General features: G+C 41.7%; 2 protein-coding genes across 2 annotated transcripts in view; one reads left to right on the top strand and one right to left on the bottom strand.

The window, feature by feature from the left end:
• The window catches only part of r3hdm1 (R3H domain containing 1), a 367,959-nt gene extending 349,996 nt beyond the window's left edge, over positions 1-17,963 (bottom strand). The window contains exon 1 of the mRNA XM_072371105.1: positions 17,956-17,963. The gene's annotated coding sequence lies outside the window, so the exon portion shown is untranslated. The remainder of the gene's footprint in view (positions 1-17,955) is intronic.
• Positions 6,499-23,715, top strand: gckr (glucokinase (hexokinase 4) regulator). Its single transcript, XM_072371238.1, has 19 exons — positions 6,499-6,625; positions 9,604-9,753; positions 9,827-9,895; positions 9,974-10,042; positions 10,272-10,345; positions 12,376-12,442; positions 12,544-12,597; positions 12,696-12,790; positions 12,877-12,982; positions 13,089-13,207; positions 17,309-17,407; positions 18,796-18,893; positions 19,022-19,098; positions 19,990-20,086; positions 20,163-20,272; positions 20,339-20,422; positions 22,004-22,144; positions 23,350-23,484; positions 23,575-23,715. The coding sequence occupies exons 1-19, from the start codon at positions 6,611-6,613 to the stop codon at positions 23,686-23,688; spliced, it is 1,773 nt and encodes a 590-aa protein (XP_072227339.1). The 5' UTR covers positions 6,499-6,610; the 3' UTR covers positions 23,689-23,715.
• The last annotated feature ends 1,875 nt before the right edge of the window (positions 23,716-25,590 follow it).

Raw genomic sequence — 25,590 nt, 5'->3', positions numbered from 1 at the left:
TTGCACTTTCTCTCTTTCTGTCCACGGGAGATTAGCCTCTGTTGTCATGACGACCGTGGATGTGCAGCCCGAAGGACACGAGAGCGGGAGTAGATGGTCGTAATAGGGAGATGTCTGCGTGCGTGCGAGCGGGACGCGACGAAAAAGCGACGAGCGGCAGCAAACGCTCAAAGTATCCGACCAACACCCAGATTTAAAGGATTATGACACCAAATCATGTGGAGAGACAAACTATAACCTGCACGTGCGTGCACATGTCAGCAGAGACTTGGTAGATGTTTGTTTTCACGTGAAATCCATCAACTTTTGTCCTGTTTTCTTAGCAGAATCCGGCTAAACTTGCCACAAACCACCTCATTCGTCATTTAAGGCTCCAGCTGCAGTCCCACCCTCCACTACACAATATTTATCCGAATAAATCAGTGAGAAGCCCGAGGGCTCGAGATCTGCTGTGCTGATTATTTGCTTCTGCATTCAGGATTGGAAAAAAGGCAGCAGCTAGATCAGCAGTGGAGCTCGCATTATCAGAGCAGTGAGCTTGTTCTGGGTGGATAGGAATCAGAGACACGCAGTGAGAGCTTTGATGAGGTTCAGATGTAATTAGACGAGATTATGTGCCAATTAGGAATGTTTTTCCTCTTCACTTCGGTGTTCAGGACTTCTCAAAGGAGCAGAAATGCGTACAGCTGCTCAGGGGTTGGGATAAGTGCGAAGTTCACTGGAAAATGAGCGTAAAATACGGGCCAACTGGGACGTTATTTGGCTGTAGATGGGGATAACTCGGGGAAAGATAACGTGAGCACAGCAGGAAGGACGACTGGGGAGAATGCTGACAACTTCCAGCCTGTAAATAGAGTCTGACAGCGGTGGAAAAAGCGTTCGGATCCAGTAATAAATCAACTCCATGGGTTTTCAGCATCTAAACTCCATAATAGACATAACAGCCTTAGAAAGTGACTGTTAAGAAAAATAGGCATGCTATAATGATTTAATTTAATGGTGTTACTTATATATATATATATGATTCATACAATATGTGGAGGTTGAGCTTGGTCTTTTGTCTCTAATATAATAATAATATGATTTTCGCTCTTGCCACAGTGATGAATATTGAACTGTTTCTAATTCACTTTCTAGTAAGAGCTCAAACTGACTAGCATCACTTTTAATCCCCTGTTAGCTCTGTCTCATCCGCTCAGATTAAATTATTCTTTGGTACACTTACATGCTTCTCATCACAGTGTCAGCCTCACTCAGCCTGAGCTGAGGTCTAATCAGACAGAATAGTTCGTGTCAGTGTTGTTATCTGTCCGTGGATCACAACTGCAGATGTGTCAGTGTGTAATCAGCAGTCTAATTTTGTACACTTATTAACACTTTAAAGGCCATTTGTTCACAGGCATTTCACAGGAGCTCACAGACACTTCCAAACACACTTCATCCACTCTTACACAGTTTCATGTCGGTGTTTTCTGATGTTAGCTTTTGCTTCGTTCAGTTTGCATTTACTTAATTTCCTGTTTTTAAGGACTTTATCCCTCGTGTATTCTGATTAGCTTAGCATCTTATTTTTAAACCTGGACCTTATTTCTGGCATGAAATACGTTCATCTACTCACCGAGAACAGTTTGGTGAAAGTCGGCGTCCTTCGGAAGATATTTAGATAACTGGAGATCCATATAACGGAGTGAACGGGGCTTAGAGGATGCAGCCTCTAAATAAGGCATTATCTGTCTTTATTTCACCAATACTTTAAGAAGAATGAATGAATGAACGTGTGCTATAGCTCTGTTATGTCATAGCTGCTGTGTTGTTGTTATTGGGGGCTATCGGGGGGCTTATAGAGCGCTTTCTACACAGTCGATGACGTCATTGACGCCCGCCGCTGCAGCACAGCTCATTCACTCCGGTAAGAACGTCCATCTTACTCAAAGTCGTCGTTCATGTCGTCAAAATCTGATAAATATCACTATTTTTGTGTCAACCAATTCCAGTCTAAAATGCTGATCTTTCTCTAAAAATTGTCAGACTATCCAACCCTTCCAGTACATCCCATCAACTCATAACATACTGACGCTTGTTTAGGAGCCTGTTCTGCCCATTTCAGAAGGAGATGGCGCTCCCAAGGTCTCACTTTTGGACTCCAGGCTGGTAACATCACAGCTGCATGATGTCATCATGGCAACATGGAAAATGTTGGCAATAAAATGTATTTTATTGTGAATATCACCTCTGACCATTAGATTTTCCTAACTTTTAACACCTAATGAAGTAGTAGGTCACAGTGGTAAAATGGGGGAAGGTATTTTGTTCTCTTAAAAGGGAACTTTATGCATGGCTGCAGCACAGCTCATTCACTCCGGTAAGAACGTCCATCTTACTCAAAGTCGTCTTCCACGTCGTTACAATCTGATAAATATCCTGCCATGTTGCACAAAACTATCAGCAGCAAACTCTGTGTGAAGTTAGCCGACTGTCACAGAGCACGGAGTGAATAAACTGTGCTCCAGGGGGGCGTGTGGATGACGTCTGGGTTTAAAAATGCAATGAGCACATTTCTTGAAAAGCTAGAAGTATCACGCCTGTACGTGTATGCAAGGACTGTATGTATAAATGTTTCAACATTTCTTAAAATTATTCGTGTGTATGTGGCCCCGAACCCGATCTCTGTGTAGCATCTTAGTCCATTTTGGCCCAAAACTGAGTGAGTTGCTGCCCTGGGTCAGTTTACAGTGGAGCTTTGCAGCCAGTTTCAGTCAGAAACACAAAGATTCGCTCAGGGGAGGCAGAACTTAGTATTCATGAAGGGTTTCTATGAGCAGTTCATGGATTTTAGTGCACAAGTAGATGTTACTCAGAGGCTAAATGGTGTATATTTTGCTGTACATATAAAGAAATGTGCTTTATGGGTGTCTTTATGAATAGCTGAATGAGAAACGCATATAAAGTGCTTTTTAGAAGCTAGTTAAAGTTAAAAAGAGAGGAACATTTAACAAAAGAATGAATCATTTTCACCAGCTCAGGCATGAAGAAACCTTCCATCTGAGCTCTTCAAACTGTATTATGTATAAACTCAGACAGGCTTTGTTGGTCTATAAGTGTGCTGCTGCATCATTCAGTGGATGTGGTGGGTTCAGTTTGTAAAATATGCAGCCAGGCTCATTGCTCAAAGTCCTTATTACAGCAGCGGAAAAACGTATTTGAATCTTTTTTTTTATCCGATTTGTGTGGAAAAAGTCAAACATAATACAAGAAAAATAAGTGTAAATGGGCACAAAGAATGACTCCCCTCAAAGGTCGCTGATTTGCAACTTAAATTAAACTTCAGTACAGACAAAACAAGGTAAATGTATTAAATGAATGTGTTTTAAAGACCTGTTTCTGTTATTAATAACAACCTGTTCTTCCCACAATGTGCAGACAAGAATCAGCCAAGTGTTTACTTTGGTGTTTTCTTTCATTAAATTCACATTAACTGGAATTTTAACTGGAAGTAAGTATAAAGAACTTGAAATAATGAACTCCAGAGCCTTCTCTGAGGGCAGGACTTATCTTCCAGCCAGCCGGTCCTTTCAACAAAACAATGAGATTTTAAACAAATGCACTGAACAAAACAAGCATAAAAGTGATACCAGCTCAATTTAATTAGAGTATGAAAGTAAAAGCGCTACTTTTCTGACCTTCTCTATGAAGAGAAGTTATTCAGCCATGCTATCTGCCTTCATAGGATCAATTTTATTCATTTCACAAGTGCTAGAAAGCTGGTTGCAAACATTAATTTCCAGACAGCATCACCTTGAATTTGACAGGGTGATGAGAAGTAAAATGCTAAGTATTGCTTTCTTTGGTCGACCTTCTTTGCAAGCACTTGCTTGTTGAATTTCCTCAAAAGCTGTCTGTTCATCTTTACTTCTGAGAGACTCTGCCTCTCTAAAGTGCTCTTTTTATACCCAATCACGTCATTGATCTGTTGTTAATCACTTTAACTAGTTGCAACATGTTCCTCCAGCTGTTTCTTCTTAGTTCTTCACTTACTTTTCCAGCCTTTTGTTGCGTGGCGCTGCCATCAGATTCAAGATGAGCTCATATTATTCATGAAATAGTAAAATGTCTCATTTTCAACATTTGATATGTTTTCTGCGTTGTGTTGTTGATAAATTCCTGGTTTATGAGACTTGAGAATCATAACTGATGAATTTATGAATGGTTGTCAAATTCAAATGTTCATTAGGTCCATTTGAAGGCAGTAAAGCGCCCACTCTTAGCTTCTTAATGTTAATTTTGATTCCAACTAGAGACCGTTCAACGCCTGTTGAGTTGATGAAACTTATTGATTGATTATTGAAACTTATTGATGAAACTGATTGATTATGGAAAGAAGAAGAATTAAAGGACAAAAGATAAAGGTCATGTCAGTATTATGCAAGCAATGAAACAGATAGCAATAATGTGTTTATGTTTATTTATGTTGTTTATGTTTTATTTTCATGCCATAAATAAGGTCTAGGTTTAAAAATACCGGAGTTCCCCTTTAAATTACATGAAAAACATGCAGGCACGCAGGGGTGGTCTTTGCTATGGGTAAAGTGGGCAATCTTCCAGGGCGCAATCTGTGAAAGGGGGAAGAAAATGTTACATTTCAGGCCATAGTGCAAATTAAGTGTAGTCACAAACACGGCTCCAAATAAAAGTTTGGGTTATATGTACCTATACTAAGGCTACACTTATTTTGTAAATATACAGCTATGTCTGTATTTTCGACAGGCATCCCATAAACTGACTCTTTTTCCACACAGACAAATTCATTGGTCGCTTATTCTGTTATTTTTATAGCCGAATAAACAAATTTGACTGTTTGGTTTTTTTCTAGCTCCAACAACATGTAGCTAGCTAAAACCGTACAGTTTATCATGCAGAAGCAGAAGACAGACGCGGATTACGTCAGAGAGTTTCCCGCCACGGAGCTGATTCTCAAGTCAAGCCCGTGCTCAAAGAAGGATGCAAAATAAAAGGTAAAAAAAAGCTGTCAGGTGCCCAGTTCAGGAAAAGAAGGAAAGAAGAAGAATTAAAGGACAAAAGATAAAGGTATCCACGTCATGTCAGAATTATGCATATAATGAAACAGATAGCAATAGCCTAATGTGAATTAGTGTGTTTATTAGCCTCTTGCTAATAATAGCTAGCAAGTTAGCTATGTTATGCTACTACTTATATACATTAATTTAATTGCTAAGCCCTGATAAACGCAGTGTGTGGCCAAAAACTATTGGCTTTATTTCATTAGTTCCACTATGAGCTAGCTGTTTACATTAAAACTTAAAAACTATCGAAATTTTAATTATAAATTACAAAAGGAGTGCCCCAGTCTAACGTTTTGTAAGCTACACTTTGTGATGTAGCTTTTTGAACAATTTGGAGTGTTTTATGCTTGGGTAATTTGGTGTTAACTATTGTGTTGTGCTTACTGAAAGTTTATTAAGTTGTGTATAATGGCATACTAATTTTAATTGGGTAACAGATGCATGGGGGGGGGTTATATAAGACTATTTTATATGACTGGAGTGGTAAGATGGTGTGAATATCATGTGTAAACTAATGACAAATGCACTGTCTTCACTAGAAATGCTTGGAAAAGACTACTTAGAAATTTGTGCTATTTATCTTATTATTTATTACAATTATTATTATGTTATTTATCACTTTTAACTGTTTGAGTAAAGAGGTAGTGTGTGCTGGGATGTTCGCCCAGGGTGCACAACTAGCCAGGACCGCTAAGAGCGTCATGGACAGGTTTAATTTCATACTAAAACAGTGTGTTTGACATGTAGTTCTCTGGGCTGCTGCAAGCTACAAACTATGAAGAAGTAACATCTTGATTTGGACTTATCACACAACCCACACACGCAGCTTTGGTGTTGGACTGACTCAGAAAGGTTGACACCAAAGTGTACTTCAGATCTCAGATATAATTAAAAACCAGTGTTAGCTTTGAATGAGTAATTCAGATTCATCACGACATCAGTCACAGGCCTCAAGAAAAATAATGCCAGCCAAAAATATGTAAAAGAATAAACGTTGGACTTTCCTTTACTCCATGGAACACGATGTGAAGAGTATCTCCTGTCACTGACAGCAGTTAGCCGGCAGTCATGAGAGACGGTGGTGGGAGTTTGGAGGAGGGATAAAAAATGTATCAGACTCCACAATCTGCTGTGGTGTAAATATTTTCACACGGACCAGAATCAGTTGGATCTCTGGTTCACTGAAGGGTTGCACAGCTTGTTCGAAAGGAATTTCACCGTCAGGGGTTTTAAGTTATGTCCAACCAACACCCTCGGAGCTGAAATGGTGGATTTTTCTTCAAATCTGACTTAATCTTAGTGTAGTTTGTTTCCAATATAATCTGTGCAAGAATGTTATAACTTCCCTGGTTGTCTGAGGATTTATGTTGATGTGTTTATGCCTCTGCCTCCTCTGTCTCAAAGGTCCATAAGTGAACTTTGCTACAACAGACAGAGCAGTTAGCTTCGGGTGCACTGAGCTGCTTTTAGCAGAATAAAACACTCTTGGATTCAGTGGCAGGATCTGACTGAAGTTGGAGTTTTCCAAGATGCACGAATGGGAAGTAAGTCAAAGGAATGAGGGGTACTTTTTGTGGAAATACTTTGAGAAAAGCTAAGCTGCAGCAGGAAGTTAGTTAGCTGAGCTTTCAGACTAAAGGGCTCAGCACAAAGCTTAAAACTGTAACCCAAAACTGACTGTGATAAAGATTACAGTCAGTTTTAAAGGGAAAATAAACAACTGTGAGCAGCAGAAAAACACAGGGCCAAAAGTGAGAGTCAAACCTGCCGTGTCGGCTTTCAAAGAGCTCATAAATCTCTTAATCTTGGAGAAAACAGGCCATTGTGACTCATATTAAATCCATATCTTTGTGGGAGTAAATGAAGAAGGTTTGTTATTCATTGGAGGAAAGGTTAGAACTAGTTACTTCAAAAAAGAGGCCTGCATGTACTGCAGCTGGGTTCAAACTAAGCAGGAAATACAAGGCATAGAGGAATAAATAAACCGCTGTATCGGCCAGAGATGGGAGTTCCCTCGAAGGAGTATTAGGGTCACTCTGAGGAAAAAGAAGTTTCCATTTCAAGAATAAAGTTGTAATGTTTAGAATAAACTCCTCTGGTTTATCAACTCAAGTCTGAAGGGTGACAGCGTGCCTCCAAACCTCTGCATCTGTCCACAACCAGAAGCTAATTCAGCTTGCAAGGATGCAGCCACTTCCTCTGGTTTTTCTGGTTTCTCCCTCTAAACAGACGCAGTTTTAGGCACAGTCCTTTGAAAGTACCTGCACTCTTTATCACAATGTGCTCATGTGCTAAAAGAAACAATACCTTTTATGTAAAACCTATTCTATTCCTACACTTTTGGAGACAAATGGTAGCTGTTGGAAAAATCATATAGTTATACTATGAGAAAAGCTGCAAGAATAAGAGTTCTGTGATGGGGGGAGGTTTCCTCCCCAACTTTTCTTTTCTCATAATACTATGTATCAAGCAAAAGTGTTTTGACTGCATGCACTAGTCTTTCCCATAATATTAAATGGTGAGAATTGCCTTTTCCCATAACATTGAACGCCTCTTCCCATAATATTAAATGGTGAGAATTGCCTTTTCCCACAACATTGAACGCCTCTTCCCATAATATTAAATGGTGAGAATTGCCTTTTCCCACAACATGGAACGCCTCTTCCCATAATATTAAATGGTGAGAAATGCGCCTTTTCCCATAACATTGAACGCCTCTTCCCATAATATTAAATGGTGAGAAATGCGCCTTTTCCCATAACATTGTGTGGCCAGCAAACATAAACAATATAAATAGCAATAGCACCATTTTGTTGGGCAGACAACTCTGAACCAGCTTCCTGACAGGTTGTGCGGACTTGTCTCCTTCTTGCAAGAAATAAATGTTTTGTGTTAATCGTATCCAGCGACTCTGAGCCTAATTTTGAGAGAATTTTTCTAACATATAGCCCAGTGCTGGTTTAATTCCTCATAGAATTCTGGCCTGTTTCAGAGATTTTTTAGCTCAAATCGGTAAAAAGAACAGTTTCTGTCAGCTCACATCTGGCTCTTCACTAAGTACAACTTCCAGCACGTTCTTACACATATTTAGCATGTGTGCGTACAATATGTGGATAAAAGTAAAACGATTCAGCGCAATCATCCTAAACCTTATCATTTTTTGTTGTGTTTGGTTTAAAAGAATGATTGTAGAAATATATTAAACATATATATGTGTGTGAGCTATTTAAAGCCTTATTTATACTGAACTCAGTAAATTTGTGTGTCGAACTCTGTGCATAAATGCCACTGATGTGCATATTATCCGTCCATTTTCTGTCCCGATCCATGTGTTTTTCTGCTTAGTCTCTGTTTGGTCTTGCCATTTCCTCAGTTCCCTCCTGCCAATCATCAGCTGCACTCCCTTCACCTGTGCTCGTTATCCTCAGCTGTACCTCTCCCCACAGTATTAAAGGGGAACTCTGGTATTTTTAAAGCTAGACCGTATTTCTGGCATGAAATACATTCATCTACTCACTGAGAACAGTTTGGTGAAAGTCGGCGTCCTTCAGAAGATATTTAGATAACTGGAGATCCATATAACGGAGTGAACGGGGCTTAGAGGATGCAGCCTCTAAATAAGGCTTTATCTGTCTTTATTTCACCAATACTTTAAAAAGAATGAATGAATGAACGTGTGCTATAGCTCTGTTAGCTCAGAGCTGCTGTGTTGTTGTTATTGGCGGCTATCGGGGGGCTTATAGAGGGCTTTCTACACACTCGTCTGCTGGGATGACATCATCGATGCCCGCCGCTGCAGCACAGCTTATTCACTCCGGTAAGGACGTCCACGTAGTCAAAATCTGATAAATATCCTGCCATGTTGCACAAAACTATGAGCAGCAAACTCTGTGTGAAGTTAGCCGACTGTCACAGAGCACGGAGTGAATAAACTGTGCTGCAGGGGGGCGTGTGGATGACGTCTTGGTTTAAAAATACTGGAGTTCCCCTTTAAGTCTCTCAGTTTTCTTCATTCTTTGCATGATCCTCTGTCGATATCCCTGTGGTGGTTCCCGGCTGTCTTGGTCCTGCTCTGAGTAAAGTTCAATCTGTTTTTGTTATTTTCTTCAGGTGTTTTTGCTAGTTTAGCTTTTTGTTATTTCCATCTTGGCTGTGATTTTCATTTCTCCTCTGTAATAAACTAAGTTTTAGGGTCGTCCTTCCTCGTATCCACTCCAAACCTTTGACACGACAGTTGCTGCCTACAATATTAAAACATGTCCAGCTTCTATGTTTCTGAATTTCACAGCTTCCCTCTCCATGCTCTCGCCTTCGTCCACTCACCAAATCACTCCTCACAGTTTGAAAAGTCAATGCTCCAGATCGTTGTTGCTGTTCCCTTCCTGTGAGTCTGTTAAGTTAATACAAGCTGACCACTTTCTTCCTCTTTAATCTTCTGCTGGAGTGAAGTTGTTTGGGCAGGGGAGTTTGAATGATGCTAATCTGTCTAATTGTTCTTCAAAGCCTATCTCTTGTTCCTCAGTCTGCAGATTACGAGCCTTCGCTCCCTGTTACGGAGAAGTCCAATCCGCTAACGCGTGACATCGACCGAGCTTCAGCCAGCATGATTGTCAGGATGTTACAGGTCTGTGATGCTGAGATGTTTCAACAAGCGACAGGAGCAGCCTACCAGGTACAGGCAGTTCAGCAGAAATGAGCATCCTCACTGACAAAACTATCTTCAAGAACTTAAATGTCATTTCCAGAGGATTTCGAGTGACCAGGTGGTGGAAACATTAGTGGAGGTTGCTGAGAGGGTGGCGCTCATTCTCAAGGTATCCTCGACCCTAAGGTGTTAGTTTGTGTCTCCTCGTCCCTCTGGTGCAACTTAAAATGGTGTCCATCTTTCACAGGATCCCCTGGACAGCCTTGTTGTGCTGAGCGGCTGTGGCACTTCTGGTCGGCTGGCGTTCCTCATCACGGTAAAAGTTGTCCTGAAATGCTCACCGTGTTATTTAGCCGGTTAGAAACCAGGAAAAAGGAAGCAAACATCTGCCCCACGGCGCTCTGTTGAGAGTCTCATGGACAGGGACCGACGAGGAAGAGCAAAGCTTGTCATATCAAGAAAACTGCACTTGATTACGTTTCTCAGAGCAGGAAAAATGGCATCCTCTGGGCTATATTGTGTTTTTTCTGTGTGTATGTTGTTAGTCAGGCTTCAACAGAGCACTGAGGCAGCTGAACCACAGTTTGGTCTATTCATACATCATCGCAGGAGGAGACAGGTTTGTCTTTGGGTGGGGGTTGTTCACTGCATTATCCACGGCTCGGTCTGTGCAGTACCTTGAAAAAGTATTAACCCTCCTCTTGGTGTTATTTTGCTGCATTACAGCCCGTAATTTAAAGAGATCTTACCCAAAACCACCTGAGGTAGTTTGATCAGATGAGACTAAAAGAAGCACCGCCCCTACAGGAAAGCATGGTGGTCGTAGCATCATGCTGTGGGGATATATTTCATCAGAAAGGCCTGAGAAATTGGTCAGAATTTACAGTGTTACGGCACTTAAATCATCTTACAGCTGCCTTTTGATGATATAACTCTTTCAGTTCTGATTGATTGTCTTTGCATTTCTGGTTCCGTGTCAATCGAGTTTAATTCATGTGTCCCAAACAGAACTTTTAGCTTTAAAGTTGGTGACTACAGACCTTCTACGGAAAGTTTATTTTGTGGAGTACCTCATGGGTCAGTCCTTGGCCTCCTCCTTTTCCCCCCATTCACATGCTAGGATATACGATCAGTCAACACATCAATGTTCATTTTTATGCAGATGACAGTCAACTTTCTTTCTCTTTTGACTCTCCAACAATCATCAAATTTCTGTCAAAGACTGTATCTATGAGGTTGTCAGTCCTGATCACTTTATTATATATATATATATATATATATATATATATATAGGCATTATGAGACGAAGGTCTAACGTTCAGAATGACAAGAATTCGGAATACACTTGAGTTTTTTAGATTTAAATGTCCAGACCTCAGTTTGATGAGGAATCTGTTGGAGGATTTAAAGATTTCTGTACACCTGTGGAACCCATCCAGCTGGAAGGAGTTGGAGCAGCTTTGCCTTGACAAATGGACAAAAATCCCAGTAGCTGCCTGTGCCAAACTTGTGCCAAACGTCCATCCATCATCTGCTGCTTATCCGAGGGTCGGGTTGCGGGGGCAGCAGCTTTAACAGGGAAACCCAGACGTCTCTGTCCCCGGCCACTTCCTCCAGCTCTTCCGGGGGGACCCCGAGGCGTTCCCAGGCCAGCCGAGAGACATAGTCTCTCCAACGTGTCCTGGGTCTTCCCCGGGTCTCCTCCCAGTGGGACGGGCCCAGAACACCTCCCCAGGGAGGCGTCCAGGGGGCATCCTAACCAGATGCCACCTCATCTGACTCCTCTCAATGCGGAGGAGCAGCGGTTCTACTCCGAGCCCCTCCCGGATGACTGAGCTTCTCACCCTATCTCTAAGGGAGGCCCCGACACCCTGCGGAGGAAACCCATTTCGGCCGCTTGTATTCGCGATCTCGTTCTTTCGGTCTCTACCCACAGCTCGGGACCATAGGTGAGGATGGGAACGTAGACTGACCAGTAAATAGAGAGCTTCGCCTTCTGGCTCAGCTCCTTCTTCATAATGACGGGTCGCTGCAGAGCAACACTGCAGACGCAGCACCGATCCGCCGTCAATCTCACGCTCCATTCGTCCCTCACTGTGAACAAGACCCCGAGATACTTGAACTCCTCCACTTGGGGAAGGATCTCATTCCCGACCCGGAGAGAGCGTTCCACCCTCTTCCGGCTGAGAACCATAGTCTTGGATTTGGAGGCGCTGATTCTCATCCCAGCAGCTTCACACTCGGCTGCGAATCGCTCCAGTGAGAGCCGAAGGTCTGACAACGCTAACAGAACCACATCATCCGCAAAAAGCAGAGACCGCCGAGCAGAGGTCGCCAAATCGGACGCCCTGGCTCCACCTAGAAATTCTGTCCATAAAAGTTATGAACAGAATCTGTGACAAAGGGCAGCATTCCACCCTTTTATGCAGCTGATTCATTTAGTCGTATTCTTCCACACTCTCAATGGTGTTTGCATTTAATGTTGATCAAGTGACACGAACGCCACAAAAATCTATTCAAGGCTTCAGAATAGGAATAATGCCAAAGGGGACTCATGCTTTTTCAGGGCACTGTTGATGTAAAACCTGCCATTTGAAAGAGGAATAATGTGTTGCTTCATCCCCACAGTTTCTTTTTTTTCTTCTTCAGAGCTCTGCTGTCCTCCCAAGAGGCTCCAGAGGACGACCCCAAACTGGGGGTGCTCAGCCTGAAGAAGGTCAGGGACACAGACGTGTCACATGTAGTGTAAATATGTTAGTTTATAATCAAAATGAATGCATTTCCTTTTACCTCTGTGGGGCTTTTGGTTCTCTGTAGGTTTGCGAGGGAAAGAGGAGAGTCTTGTTCATCGGCATTTCTTGTGGGTTATCTGTAAGTCAGCCTTCTGGGTCAAAGAAAGCCAACGGTAAAGGTTAGAAAATACGTAAACCTGTCTGGTTCTGCTCTGTGTCCAATTCCTGGTCCCGTAGGCTCCATTTGTGGCAGGTCAGCTGGACTTCTGCCTGCAGCATCCTGACGTCTACACTCCTGTTCTGGTGGGCTTTAACCCTGCACACCAGGCCAGGTAATATCATGACATACAAAGGCTTTATGTCTCACACTAAGGGACAGAAATGATTATCTTGAACATGAAAACCTTGAACTGTGCAGGGATGAGCCCGTTACAGGCTGCACATTCACATTTCACAGTGTTGTGCAAAGGATGCAAGAGCTTGCCCAAAGGGGAGAGGCTTTCCTCATCAGCCCAGCAGTTGGGGTACTTATACATTCCTATTCTTCCACGAACTGTTCAGGTTGCATTTGTGTCAACTCTCAAAATGTCTACCGACTCAGTGCGTGTGAATGTGTGTGTGTCCACTCAGCCGGAAGCCATCAGCGGCTCCTCCAGGATGAAGGGAGGCAGCGCCACGAAGATTCTCCTGGAGGTTGTCTTGTCTGCCGCTCACGCTGCCACTTTCTCACACACACCCATCACTCGCAAGTAAGACGAAAAAACTGTCTCAATGGTTTTATCTGCAGTCATATATGTGCCGGCTGTGTGTTCCCAGTGAGCTGGAGACTCGATTTAAGCATTCTGTTTAGATGTGACCCTCATGCACTCAAGTTGAACCGCTTTGAGGCCCGAGGAGTTTCCTACTTGTTGCTTCATTACGCTGGAAATAAAAAGAATCTCAAAAAAACAACATGGAAATTGTCAGGTTTACCAGAGGGACTCAGATGCAGGTTTCAAGATGGTTTATTTAAATAAACAAACAAAAGAAACTGTCTATAAAACTCCTAAGCGCTCTCCTCCGTATCTACGGTGGAGGAGGAAATTAAACATAAAATCTCTCCAACTGGGAGGAAAACCAAAAGCTATGAACACTTTTAACAAAACGAAGTCACACTCTCAAAATGAGGCGGATTAAAACAAAACTCTTTACAAAAACAGAGGTTCTATGAAACTTTAACTCAAACTAAAAGCTCTCCTTTAACGGAGGCGACTGTGACAGGTAACAACAAAAAAATCCCTCCTTGAAAACGGAGGAAAAACAAAGCTGTGAAACTTAAATAACGATAAATAAACTAAGGCTATGGAACAAGGTGCACTACAGGAGAGTCGCTCACTGCAGGCTCGTGGAGTCATGGAACAAGACGAGACAAATGGCTGGTAATGAAGCTCAAAGTGAGACAACAAACTGGCTCAAGACAAGGGAAACTATTTGACTATTTGAACACACGAGGGACCAGGGGGAACAGGTGGAAACACTTGGAATCAGGGAAGACAATCAGACGCTTGACACGGGAGGAAGTTACCTGAAACGAGAGGACAAGATTAGTGATTTTTCAAAATAAAACAGGAAATGACAAGACATTGAACGGAAAATAAACCGTGACAGAAATCATGTCAAATGTTGAAAATGAGACACTTTACTGTTTCATGGCTCATCCCCTCTTCTTATGACAACATCTGTAAACATCTGGAACCGAGGAGACCAGCTGCTGGACCTTTGGGAGAAGGATGTTGTCCCATTCCTGTCCGATGGAGGATTCAAGCTATGACGAGAGGCGTTTTGTATTCACACATCACAAACTGATAGTTTAAGATGTAGTTTTTCTAAATTTAGTATCTTTTTGCTCATTTGTCTGCTTCCCTTTTATCAGGTGGTCCTTTGTCCAGATTTAGGGCTGCGATATCTTCACTTCGATACCGGTTACTGAACGATACTTTTTTCAATGCCAATTTTATATGATATCCATTCTAACAAAAAGGAAATTACATCACACATAACAGTACAAATCTTCAGTTTTATTTGTCAACTCAGTATTTTTCCAATCCAAGCAGTTTTCTTAGAGAAAAAATTAACAACAAATGATTTCCAGCGCAAAACAGTTCCCACCGAACACCAGACGCCATTTGGATGTTGGTTTTGGGGCTAAATCTGGTCAATCCGATTGATTTAGGCCAGAAATAGTTGTTGAAAAGATGTCTTTTCGCCTTTAATTTTTCAACCAAATGTAGACGTTGTTTGGACACCATGACGTCTTTTCAACTAATTTTTGCCTGTGTGGGTTGCAAACAAGTAGGGCTGCAACTATCGACTATTTAGTCGACTAGTCATCGATTATTGAAACGATTAATCGACTAATCGGTTAATTACTAATTAAAACAATCCACAACTGAAAAAGGATACATTCAAGCCACATTTCATCTTGACTTTCAACATTAAGTGTAAATGCTAAGAAGAGTGTGGCAGTAATGCACCAACAGTCAAATTAATACCAAAAAGTGAAAAATAATACAGCCTGGTTGTAACTTTGGACTGAAGTTGAATAATTCAGTTTTAATGTTGCACTTTAATGTTAAAATCCAAGACAAGTCCGCTTATTTATAGCTAGCAGGCTACGCTAACAAGCTTAATATCTTACCAGAGCTCCAACCTGCTTCATTTTCACATGTTCATGCCTGACAGACGTGTTCCTGTGATGCGTGAGGTCGGCTTTACAAAACTTGCAGGTAATCTGTTTTTTCTGGGTGTTGAGGGTGAAATGCTCCCAGACCCTGAACACTTTTGGACAAGAGGATGATATTTCAGCCGCAGCCATTTCACTGTTTCTACAGGTCACCTCCTGCTATTATTTACCGTAACATGCAGGCATCTATAAGCAAAGATAGGCAGGAAGTGAGATGACTCACTCCGTACGAAAAATGATGTTCAGCTCGACAGCGTGAAAAAGACCGACAATTAAATATGTCAGCGACTAATTATGTTATCGATTTTTGTCAACAATGTCGACTAATCGTTGCACCGTTAATTAGAAAAAACAGTTACAAACAGGTGACAGGTTGGTGTCTAACACTATCCTACAGACTGAGGATACTTTTCACTCAGCAGTTTTTCTTCAGAAACATCAACAATTCTGCTTTCTGCACGTATTAAGCTGCAGTAACACTGAGATTTCTGCCGGATTTCTCTGAACATTAATTTACCTGTTAAAACGCCGCTCACTGCGCCGTCCTCGGTGCTCTCAGATGAAGCCGAGTCCAGTGGTGGAGACTTTGAATGATGCCGCTCGGCTCTGTGGCCACAGGCTGAATGCTGAGAGGAGGAAGGCTGCAGTCCGACCTTTTTCCAGTAAAACACGGACAACATTCTGCTCTTAAACTGATTTTGTGCAGGTCAAATAACTCATTAAATTAGTCGTGTTGCTGGCCTTAGCAGCGATTACTTTTAGGCAGATGTTGCATTGCGCACTATTGGCATCAATCTTGGTGAAATGGAGCCACGCTTTAGACCTCGGTGGCATCGTTTAACTGGTTTGACACGCACACGCCTACAGTTTCCAACTCAGATACACGTGAACCCGTCTGTGGGCGTAACCACATGTTCCTGCAAAGTGTGACGTTAATACAGCCAATCGAGGGCAGCTTGATCAGTTCTTGATCACGTGATTAAACCTGGCACCGAAAGGCGAGTCATGTTTTGATGTTTCGGTCGGTGCCTTAAAAGAACCGAAGTTCGTTACCCAGCCCTATCCAGATTAGTCTTTCCTGTGTATGGTTTGAGAACAAAGCCTCACTCTTTCTTCTTTCTTTCATTTGTTTTGGCTGCTCAGTTTTATTAATCACATATTACACTTGGAGGCTGATGTTGATTCACTGGGACGCTTCTCTTTGATCTCCATGGTTATGTATTCCTTGTTTAGCGGCTTTCTTCATAAGGCCGTCTCGGTTGCATTCAGATTTATTTGTGTATTATGTTGTTTATACTGAGAATGAGATGTGTTTTGTTTGCTGCTTTCATACACATCTGTTTTCCTCCACAGATGTGTCCTCTGAGATTTTCAGGAATGCTTTGTTCTGATTTAGCTCACTTGTGTCTCTTGTATTGACGTTTTTCTGGATTAAACCTGATTAAACTGGGTCTATACGTCAGTGAGTGCTGGTATTTTGCACTTTATCATTAGATAAGACACCTAGATGGCTACAACTAGCTAAGTGTTACCTGTGTTACCCTCAGGATTCCAGCTGCTAACCACTCCTGGGTTTTCATTTCTCCTTGGAGCACAAAGTTAGCCTCATGGCAGCTCGTACTCAGCACCCAGAGGAGCCACTCGCTGCTTTCTAAGTGCTTCTTGGTGTTCATCTCTAACAGCCGCCTGAAAAACCTGGTCAGGTTTTACACAGAACTGACGGTCTTTGACTTTTGGGAGTTCAGTCACATGGATCAGAGTATCTGCACACATTTATCATGCAGTTAGTGACACTTTGAGCGCTCTTCGTGTTATTAACGAGACATTTCTGTTTTTATTCGATTAAACCAAGCTCGCGTTATTTGTAAACCTCAAAGCAAAACTCCACAATGACCTGCTGGCATTTTAAAAGTGGTCTTTCAGCACTTTTGTTGTTTTTCATTGTGTGCTGCTGACCTCTAGAGGACACCACAGAATAAAGACTCTGATGGGATCACACAGGCTTGGATTCCTCTGGGCATTTGCTGGAAATCCAACAATATATTAAATTAATTATATGACATACATCCACCATGCACATTGGGATTTATCTGAAATTATAATATTTTGCTTAATTCCCTTTCAACAGTGGTATTCGGCGGCACATTCGAGCATATGAGAGAACTGTGGAGGTCACATACTCGCAGAGAGAGGGGTTTACTGCGCTGGTGGAGGCTGCCGGACGCAGGTAGAGCATCCTGTTTTAAACCATTTACTGTAATACTGCTTTATCTCTTTATACTTTTCCAGGAAACTAAAGAAATCAGGGAAAAGTATTGAAAACAAGGCCGTGTTTCGGTATAAGATGTGAATAAGCCCAGTAACAGACGGATGGACTTTGTTTACATTCATTCAGGACACAAAAGGAATCTGATTCTGAGAGACTCTATTTATTCTAAATCACATTTCCTCTCCTGAGCTGACTTGGGCAAGTTGTCCCTGGAAAAAACACAGGGAAGGGTGCTGGCCTTCCCCCTCGGCCCAGTCCCAGTTCCTTCTTTTGGGAAGTTGCATCTTTGAGTTTAGGAATCAAGGAGCAGTGGGCATCAAGCCACCCAAATAGCTCCCAATGCCCCAGTTTTAAAGGGTTGATCCCCAAAAGAAAAGGGGCCAAGGGGGGAATTGGGAAAGGACCCAAATCTGTTTTTGTATCTGTACTTAGCTTATCAAATATGTTGGTTTCAGACAAGGTTGTAGATGAAGTAATCAGGTTCAGTAGTTTATTGACAGTAAGACAAAAACAAAGTTTGCATAATTCTAAGCAGCTTTAAAGTGAATATCTGGTCTGAGCTCCTTTATCCTCCAACTCAGCCTGAACCCTCTGAGACCAGCTTTCTGTCATTTCTTTAAGGAGTCTTCAGGAATAGTTCTCCAGGCTTCTTGAAGGACATCCCAAAGCTCTTCTTTGGATGTGGGCTGCCTTTTGTTCCGTTCTCTGTCAGATGATCCCACACTGCTTCAATAATGTTGAGGTCCGGGCTCTGGGGAGGATTCATCCCTCCATAAGACCTGCTGCCACTGATTTTCAGTCCACTTCTTGTGTCATTTGGCACAGCTCAGCCTTTTCTCCCTGTTTCCCTTCCTTAAGAACGGCTTCTTGACAGCCACCCTTCCATGGAGACCATTTCTGATGAGGCTTGGGCCAACAGTAGATGGATCAGCTGAAGGTCCAGATGCATCTCTCAGGTCCTGTCAGGTCACAGCTGGATTTTTTCCTCTTTCTTAAGGACATCACTTTCAGATCCTGTTCATCTGCTGTAGATAGTTTTTTAGGCCTGACACTTCTTCTTTTGTCCTCCACTTGTCCAGTTTCCTCAAATGTTTTAAGGACCCACTGCACACCATGCTGAGATATGCCAAGTTTTCAGCTAATAGCTCTTTGGGAATCACCTTGTTGCTGCAGAAATCCTATTTTCTGTCTGTCAAACTGGCTTCAGTTATGTAACATGAACTGAAATCTCGGTGCGGTAGTTTCACTGTGGAAAAAACCCTGAAATTAGCTAATTTTACAGTAATATACTTGAGTGTTGAACTAATGTGGAACTTGTTATCTGCTGCTGTCTGTATGTGCTGCAGTTTGCTGTGGGGGGGGCGTGTCTGCTACTTAGGTTGGGGTTCTCTGGCTTTGCTGGGCCTCATTGATGCCAGTGAGTGTAACCCCACATTTGGAGCAGGTGAGAGGAGTGCCGTCAACTTCATATCAGCAAAACCTCACAGCTTCTATTTGCACCTGAAAGAATATTCTGAATATTTAAAATTGTGCCTTTTGACTCTGTGCTCCGAACATCTGTGCGTGTCTCAGACTATGAAGACATCCGAGGGTTCATCAGAGGAGGATATAAGGAGCTGGACAACAATGAAGGTCCTTTAACATCTCTGGTATGTGAAGAGAAAAGATGAATTAACATTTATTTAAGACAGTTCAAGTCTTAAATGGCGAAAGTCGGCGTCCTTCAGAAGATATTTAGATAACTGGAGATCCATATAAGGAGTGAACGGGGCTTAGAGGATGCAGCCTCTAAATAAGGCATTATCTGTCTTTATTTCACCAATACTTTAAGAAGAATGAATGAATGAACGTGTGCTATAGCTCTGTTAGCTCATAGCTGCTGTTATGTGGCTACTTGCAGCTATAGGAGAGCTAACGGAGGGATTTCTACACAGGCACTCTACTGGGACCACTTCATCCACACGCCCCCCTGCAGCACAGTTTATTCACTCCGTGCTCTGTGACAGTCGGCTAACTTCACAGAGTTTGCTGCTGATAGTTTTGTGCAACATGGCAGGATATTTATCAGATTTAGACGACAGCTTTGATATAAGGCCCTCTATAAGCCCCCCGATAGCCGCCAATAACAACAACACAGCAGCTATGAGATAACAGAGCTATAGCACACGTTCATTCATTCATTCATTCTTCTTAAAGTATTGGTGAAATAAAGACAGATAATGCCTTATTTAGAGGCTGCATCCTCTAAGCCCCGTTCACTCCGTTATATGGATCTCCAGTTATCTAAATATCTTCTGAAGGACGCTGACTTTCACCAAACTGTTCTCAGTGAGTAGATGAACGTATTTCATACCAGAAATAAGGTTTAAAAATACCAGAGTTCCCCTTTAACTGCTACCTTTAACCTTTTAACCTTTCTATCTACTTACTGTGTTGCCATTTCCTGCTTTATGTACATTTCCCAGGTGGAGCCAGCAGTAGTGCAACGTATCACCAGAAAGTAAACGTGACAAAGGCTTTCTTTTCTATCACTCCTTCAGGGTCCTCAGTTTTTTATAGCGCATGATGATTTTCTACGTCTCATCCTGCCCAGCCTCACTGACAGGGACACTGTTCTGCTCATCTACACACAGACCGGTGAGGAAACCTCGTTTTCATGTTTGAATCTTGCCCAGATCACCTCGGCATGTGTTTTGACAGCTTCTTTCCACAGAAGATGTCAGGGAAGTGGCGATGTTGGCAAGCAAAGTGAGAGAAAAGACGTCTAACCTGCATGCTGTTTACCATCAGACTGACGGAGACGCTGCAGTCGCTGTGCAACAAGTAAATATTCATCTGCTCGGCTGCTGGAGCTGTCTGTCTGGTTGTTAATCGGTGTCTCTTTTGTAGGTTGAAATCAACAAGCTGTGTTCATCCAGACTCGACTTCACTTGGCCTGTGGGAACACCAGCTTCAGCAAGCTTACTGCACATGGTACAGAGCTCACATCAGTTCAACAACACAAGAGAAGCAACACATAAGCTTTTGCATTCTTATTCAGAAGTAAAAAGAGAGAGAAAAGTCAGGTGTTCTGGTATCTCATGACTTTATTTCTTGCTTTGGAAGACAGATTCAAAGTCAAAGGCAAATTTATTTGTGGCACATTTCATGTAAATGTAAATTTACTTTATTTATTCCAGCTATTTCGGTACCAAAGTGCTTTACAGCAGATAATACATAAAGAAAAGAATAAGTACAAAACAATAAAATAACAGTAAAAGCAATAAAATACAGTAAAATTTAATAAGATAACATAAAAGTGACAACATACTACTGGGTATTAAAATCCATCTGAAATAAGTAGGTTTTTAGCCCTGATTTAAAGAGGCCCAGGTCAGAAATAAGACGCATCTCGGGGGGGGGGGAGCTTATTCCAGAGCCTGGGGGCAGCAGCAGAAAAGGCTCGGTCACCCCAGGGCTTTTATTTTGACCTGAACACTTCCAGCAAAAGTTGATTTGTTGACCTCAGAGCTCTGCCAGGGTTACAGTTAAAAGCTCAGATAAATATGATGGGGTGAGGCCGTTAAGAGCTTTAAAAACAAACATTAAAAGTTTAAAATCAGTTCTATAAAGGACATGAAGCCAATGAAGGGAGTTAAGAACAGGAGTGATATGCATACGTCTGTTAGTGTTGGTTAAAAGCAGCATTTTGCACCAGTTGAAGGCGACTGAGAGAAGTCTGGGAGACGCCGACATAAAGAGCATTGATGTAGTCTGACCTTGAACTTATTAGGACATGGATGGCTTTCTGAAGGTCGTGACGGCTTAAAAACATTTTATTTCATGTACAAAACAATTCAAAGTGCTGTATATAAAATAAAAGCACTGCAGCGGGGAGCAGAAAAAGCATTAAAATATGTAAAAGAATATAAATAGAAAGAAATAAAATAATTAAAATGAATAAAAACAAGCAACAGTTTAGATAAGTTAAAAGATATTGGGCAGATTTCATGCATAGAAACATGAGAAAAGAACTGTTTTTAACCTGGATTTAAAAATGTCTCCATTTGGTGACAGTTTAATCTCCTCTGGCACTTTGTTCCTCTTGTTTGCAGCATAGCAGCTAAATGCTGCTTCTCCGTGTTTAATCTGGACTCTGGACTGGACCAGCTGACCTGAGTCCTTGGATCTAAGAGCTCTGCTGGGTTTATATTCTCTGAACATGTCACAGATGTAAACCATCTTTAAAATCTATTCTGTGACTGACTAGAAGCCAGAATAAAGGCTTTAAAGCTGCTGTGATGTGTTCAGATCTCTTAGTCCTGGTTAAAACTCCAGCAGCAGCGTTCTGGATGAGCTGCAGATGTTTAAAGCTCTTTTTGGGGAGTCCAGTTAAAAGATCATTACAGTAATCTACTGGAGATGAACGCATGGATGAGTTTCTCCTGGTCTTTTTGGGAGAGGAAACCTTTAATTCTGTTGTTTCTGAGTTGGTTAAAAGCTTCCTTGGTGACAGCTTTGATGTGGCTGCAGAAAATCAGTGATTTGAGGTTTTTTTTGCTTCTCTTTCTGAAGTGGGAGCTTTCCACGAAGCTGGTTCTGAACGCTGTGAGCACAGGAGCTCACATCCTAAAGGGGAAGATCTACCAGAACCACATGATCGATGTGCAGGTTACCAACAGCAAACTCTACCGGAGAGCCACACGTTTACTCCAGGTATCTAAAACAATGCAAACGTAGCTACATTATGCCTCAGTTTCCACCATTTAACTTATTTATTAAAGGACAATAGCTTGTTCACGTGTGCCTATGATTTCTATAAATTACACTGACACACTGTCGTGTTTGTTGGTATCTGACCATGTGATTAGTTTGTTTAAAGCTGTTGAGAATAGTAGCTTCACACGATTGATTAATAGGTTCCTTCTCATTACAAAAAGATTAACATTTAATGCGGCAGAACCAGAGGAATCATCGTTTTGTGCTACATACCCTCCTGATCCTTCTTAAACTCCTACATTACCCAAAATGCCTTTGGTCCATTTGGAGCAGGACACACTGCACACCATGCTGAGATATATAAGTTTTCAGCTAATAGCTCTTTGGGAATCACCTTGTTGCTGCAGAAATCCTATTTTCTGTCTGTCAAACTGTGTTTTCTTTGCTGTTTTTCATAGATGTAACTAAAGAAATGGGAACAAATGTGACTAAAGTGTCTAAAGATCCAATTTAAAATGGCTTCTCAAGATGATCCCACACTGCTTCAATAATGTTTAAATCTGGGGGATTTAATACTATTTTCCTTCTGAAACTGTCTTATCGTTGGTGTTTTTCAAAGATGAAACAAAAGAAACGGGAACAAATGATGTGTCTTTGTGACTAAAGTGTCTAAAGATCCAATTTAAAATGGCTTCTTTGCTAAATTGTCTGTTATGTGTCGACACAACACTGGTTCATCCCTTTTTTCTGCTTGAATGATTCATAGGTCAGAGTTAAGTGGCTTAACAAAGAAAATAAGGCTGAAAATGAGTGAAAAAGCAGAAAATGGCCAAAGAACTATTGATCAAAACCACTTTAAAAGATTACAAGAAAGTCTGGCTGCTTGGGAGGAAAATAAGGAGGCAAAGACAAGCTTATGGTCTCTGAGGCTTTTTAACTGATAGAAAGAAACAACGGAGAACAACATGCAGTGATCTGGGAAGGAGACAACGGCAGCAGGGAGGAGGATATATAATGAGGGGATCGACAGGTGAGAGCGAATCAGCAACAGCATACATATCAGGACAAATTCTACAAAATAAAACGTGAAGAAGGGAAAATAAAGTGCAGGGAAGTTTAAGCTAAATGCAAACCTTCATCAGTAGAACAAAGTTTTCCCATCTCACATCTAAATAGTAAAGCACGACTCGTTCTCATTGTAGAAGCTGTCCGGTCATCCTGAGTCTGAATGTGAGGAGGCGCTTCTGAAGGTCGTCTATAGAGTGGACAAACTGGCAGAGGGCATTACAGCCTGTGACATCACCACGCATACACAGGTCGCCAGAAACGGGCGGAAGGTGAGGAGGTGTTGCAGAGAAAATCAACGACTGACAGAGGGTTGGATGCATGAGTAACAACTGATTCTGTCACATGTTGCCTTTGTGCAGGTGGTCCCTTTGGCTTTGGTCTGTTTGTTGGCTGGTTGCCCCCTGAAGGAGGCGGAGTCTCATTTGGAGCAGGAGGCGATCGTTAGGAAGGCGGTGGAGGTGTGGCTGTCGTAGCTGAAGCCATCGTCAGGCTCAGTCCACACATTTAACAACAAAATGCAAACATTCACACTGGCCTGATTGTGCTGAGAAGTCACTGAAACCGATGGTCAAAATTCAGAATATCTTTGCACTGGAAGGTGTTTTAGGATCTGTCTCCTTTTCCTGATCCTGTTTTTGTTTAGAAGCCAAAAGGCACAGACAAAGCTGTTAAAACACTGTTTAAAGAGGAACTCCGGTGTTTTTAAACCTGGACCTTATTTCTGGCATGAAATACGTTCATCTGCTCACAGAGAACAGTTTGGTGAAAGTCGGCGTCCTTCGGAAGATATTTAGATAACTGGAGATCCATATAACGGAGTGAACGGGGCTTAGAGGATGCAGCCTCTAAATAAGGCATTATCTGTCTTTATTTCACCAATACTTTAAGAAGAATGAATGAATGAACGTGTGCTATAGCTCTGTTAGCTCATAGCTGCTGTTATGTGGCTACTTGCAGCTATAGGAGAGCTAACGGAGGGATTTCTACACAGGCACTCTACTGGGACCACTTCATCCACACGCCCCCCTGCAGCACAGTTTATTCACTCCGTGCTCTGTGACAGTCGGCTAACTTCACACAGAGTTTGCTGCTGATAGTTTTGTGCAACATGGCAGGATATTTATCAGATTTTGACAATGTGAACGACAACTTTGAGTAAGATGGACGTTCTTACTGGAGTGAATAAACTGTGCTGCAGCCATGCTGTGGATCTCCAGTTATCTAAATATCTTCTGAAGGACGCCGACTTTCACCAAACTGTTCTCAGTGAGTAGATGAACGGATTTCATGCCAGAAATAAGGTTTAAAAATACCGGAGTTCCCCTTTAAGGAAACTACAATGCTATTTGCTTTGTTTGGATTTTGAGTTGATAGTTATAGTTATAGATAATTCAATCAAATTTTTGGGGTGCTTTAAAAGCTAAAATATTTTCATTTCAACAAACTGTGTTTCTGTTGTCGGACGACATAATAAACATGAAATATTACTGGAACTGGGGCCATTTATTATTATTATTATTATTACATTATTGAGCTGTAATTTACAAGCTACAGCGAATAAATCGTCGATATCGTCCAACAAAAACAGCCCTTTCTGTGGTTTAAAATGAACTTAAGAAATTTAAAAGTTAGAAACGGGATATCTAACTAACTTTAATGCTCTTTAGGGACTGTTGGATTAAAGCTACAGTGAGCTGAAACTGTCCATTTGGAGGAGGATGCAAAAACAAGACCTGTTTATTAATCAGTCCTGAGTTGAACCTTAAGAAACCAGTTCAAGCCACATGCTAGATGTACATTAGCTTGTTAAAAATAGGTATAAGTTGTCTGTAAAAACTGTTATTTTACAACTGACCCCTAAATGGTGTAGTTGGAGTCGGAATTAAAAACAAAAAAGCTTGAAACACACACTGGGGTTATGTTTTATGTTGTTTTCTGCTGGTTAACGTTCAGCCATATTCTGTGATGTAAGTCAACCTCAATCCCTCTGTGGCTCAACACGCACAGAAACAATCACAGGTACCGGATTAGTGTGACGTCCGAAGGTATCTTGAGAGCACTTGAGTAGCTTTGGAAACACCTTTCGTGCAGAGCCAAACGCAGCAGGGAAGCAAAAGCTGCCTCAAAAAGGTTGTGTACGTCTCAGGTTTGGATCAAAGAGCACTGGGATATAATTCCCAGCAAAGAGACTTTAAGCATCAATGCAAACATTGTGACAGTAAATCATCTGATTGTCAATTTACTATCTTAGAGCCATCAAACATTTAGCTTTGCATGGCTGGAATTACAAGGAAACTGTCAGCTGCCTCTTTTGTTTGCTCAACTTTATGTGGATTATTCTTCCTTGAATGGATAGAAACTGACTGGTCAGACAA

This window comes from Leuresthes tenuis, unplaced genomic scaffold (assembly GCF_036924035.1).
Source record: "Leuresthes tenuis unplaced genomic scaffold, fLeuTen1.0.hap1 SCAF_1, whole genome shotgun sequence".
In the NCBI taxonomy this organism is placed as follows: Eukaryota; Metazoa; Chordata; class Actinopteri; order Atheriniformes; family Atherinopsidae; genus Leuresthes; species Leuresthes tenuis.
This window is presented reverse-complemented; position numbering and strand designations above follow the sequence as displayed.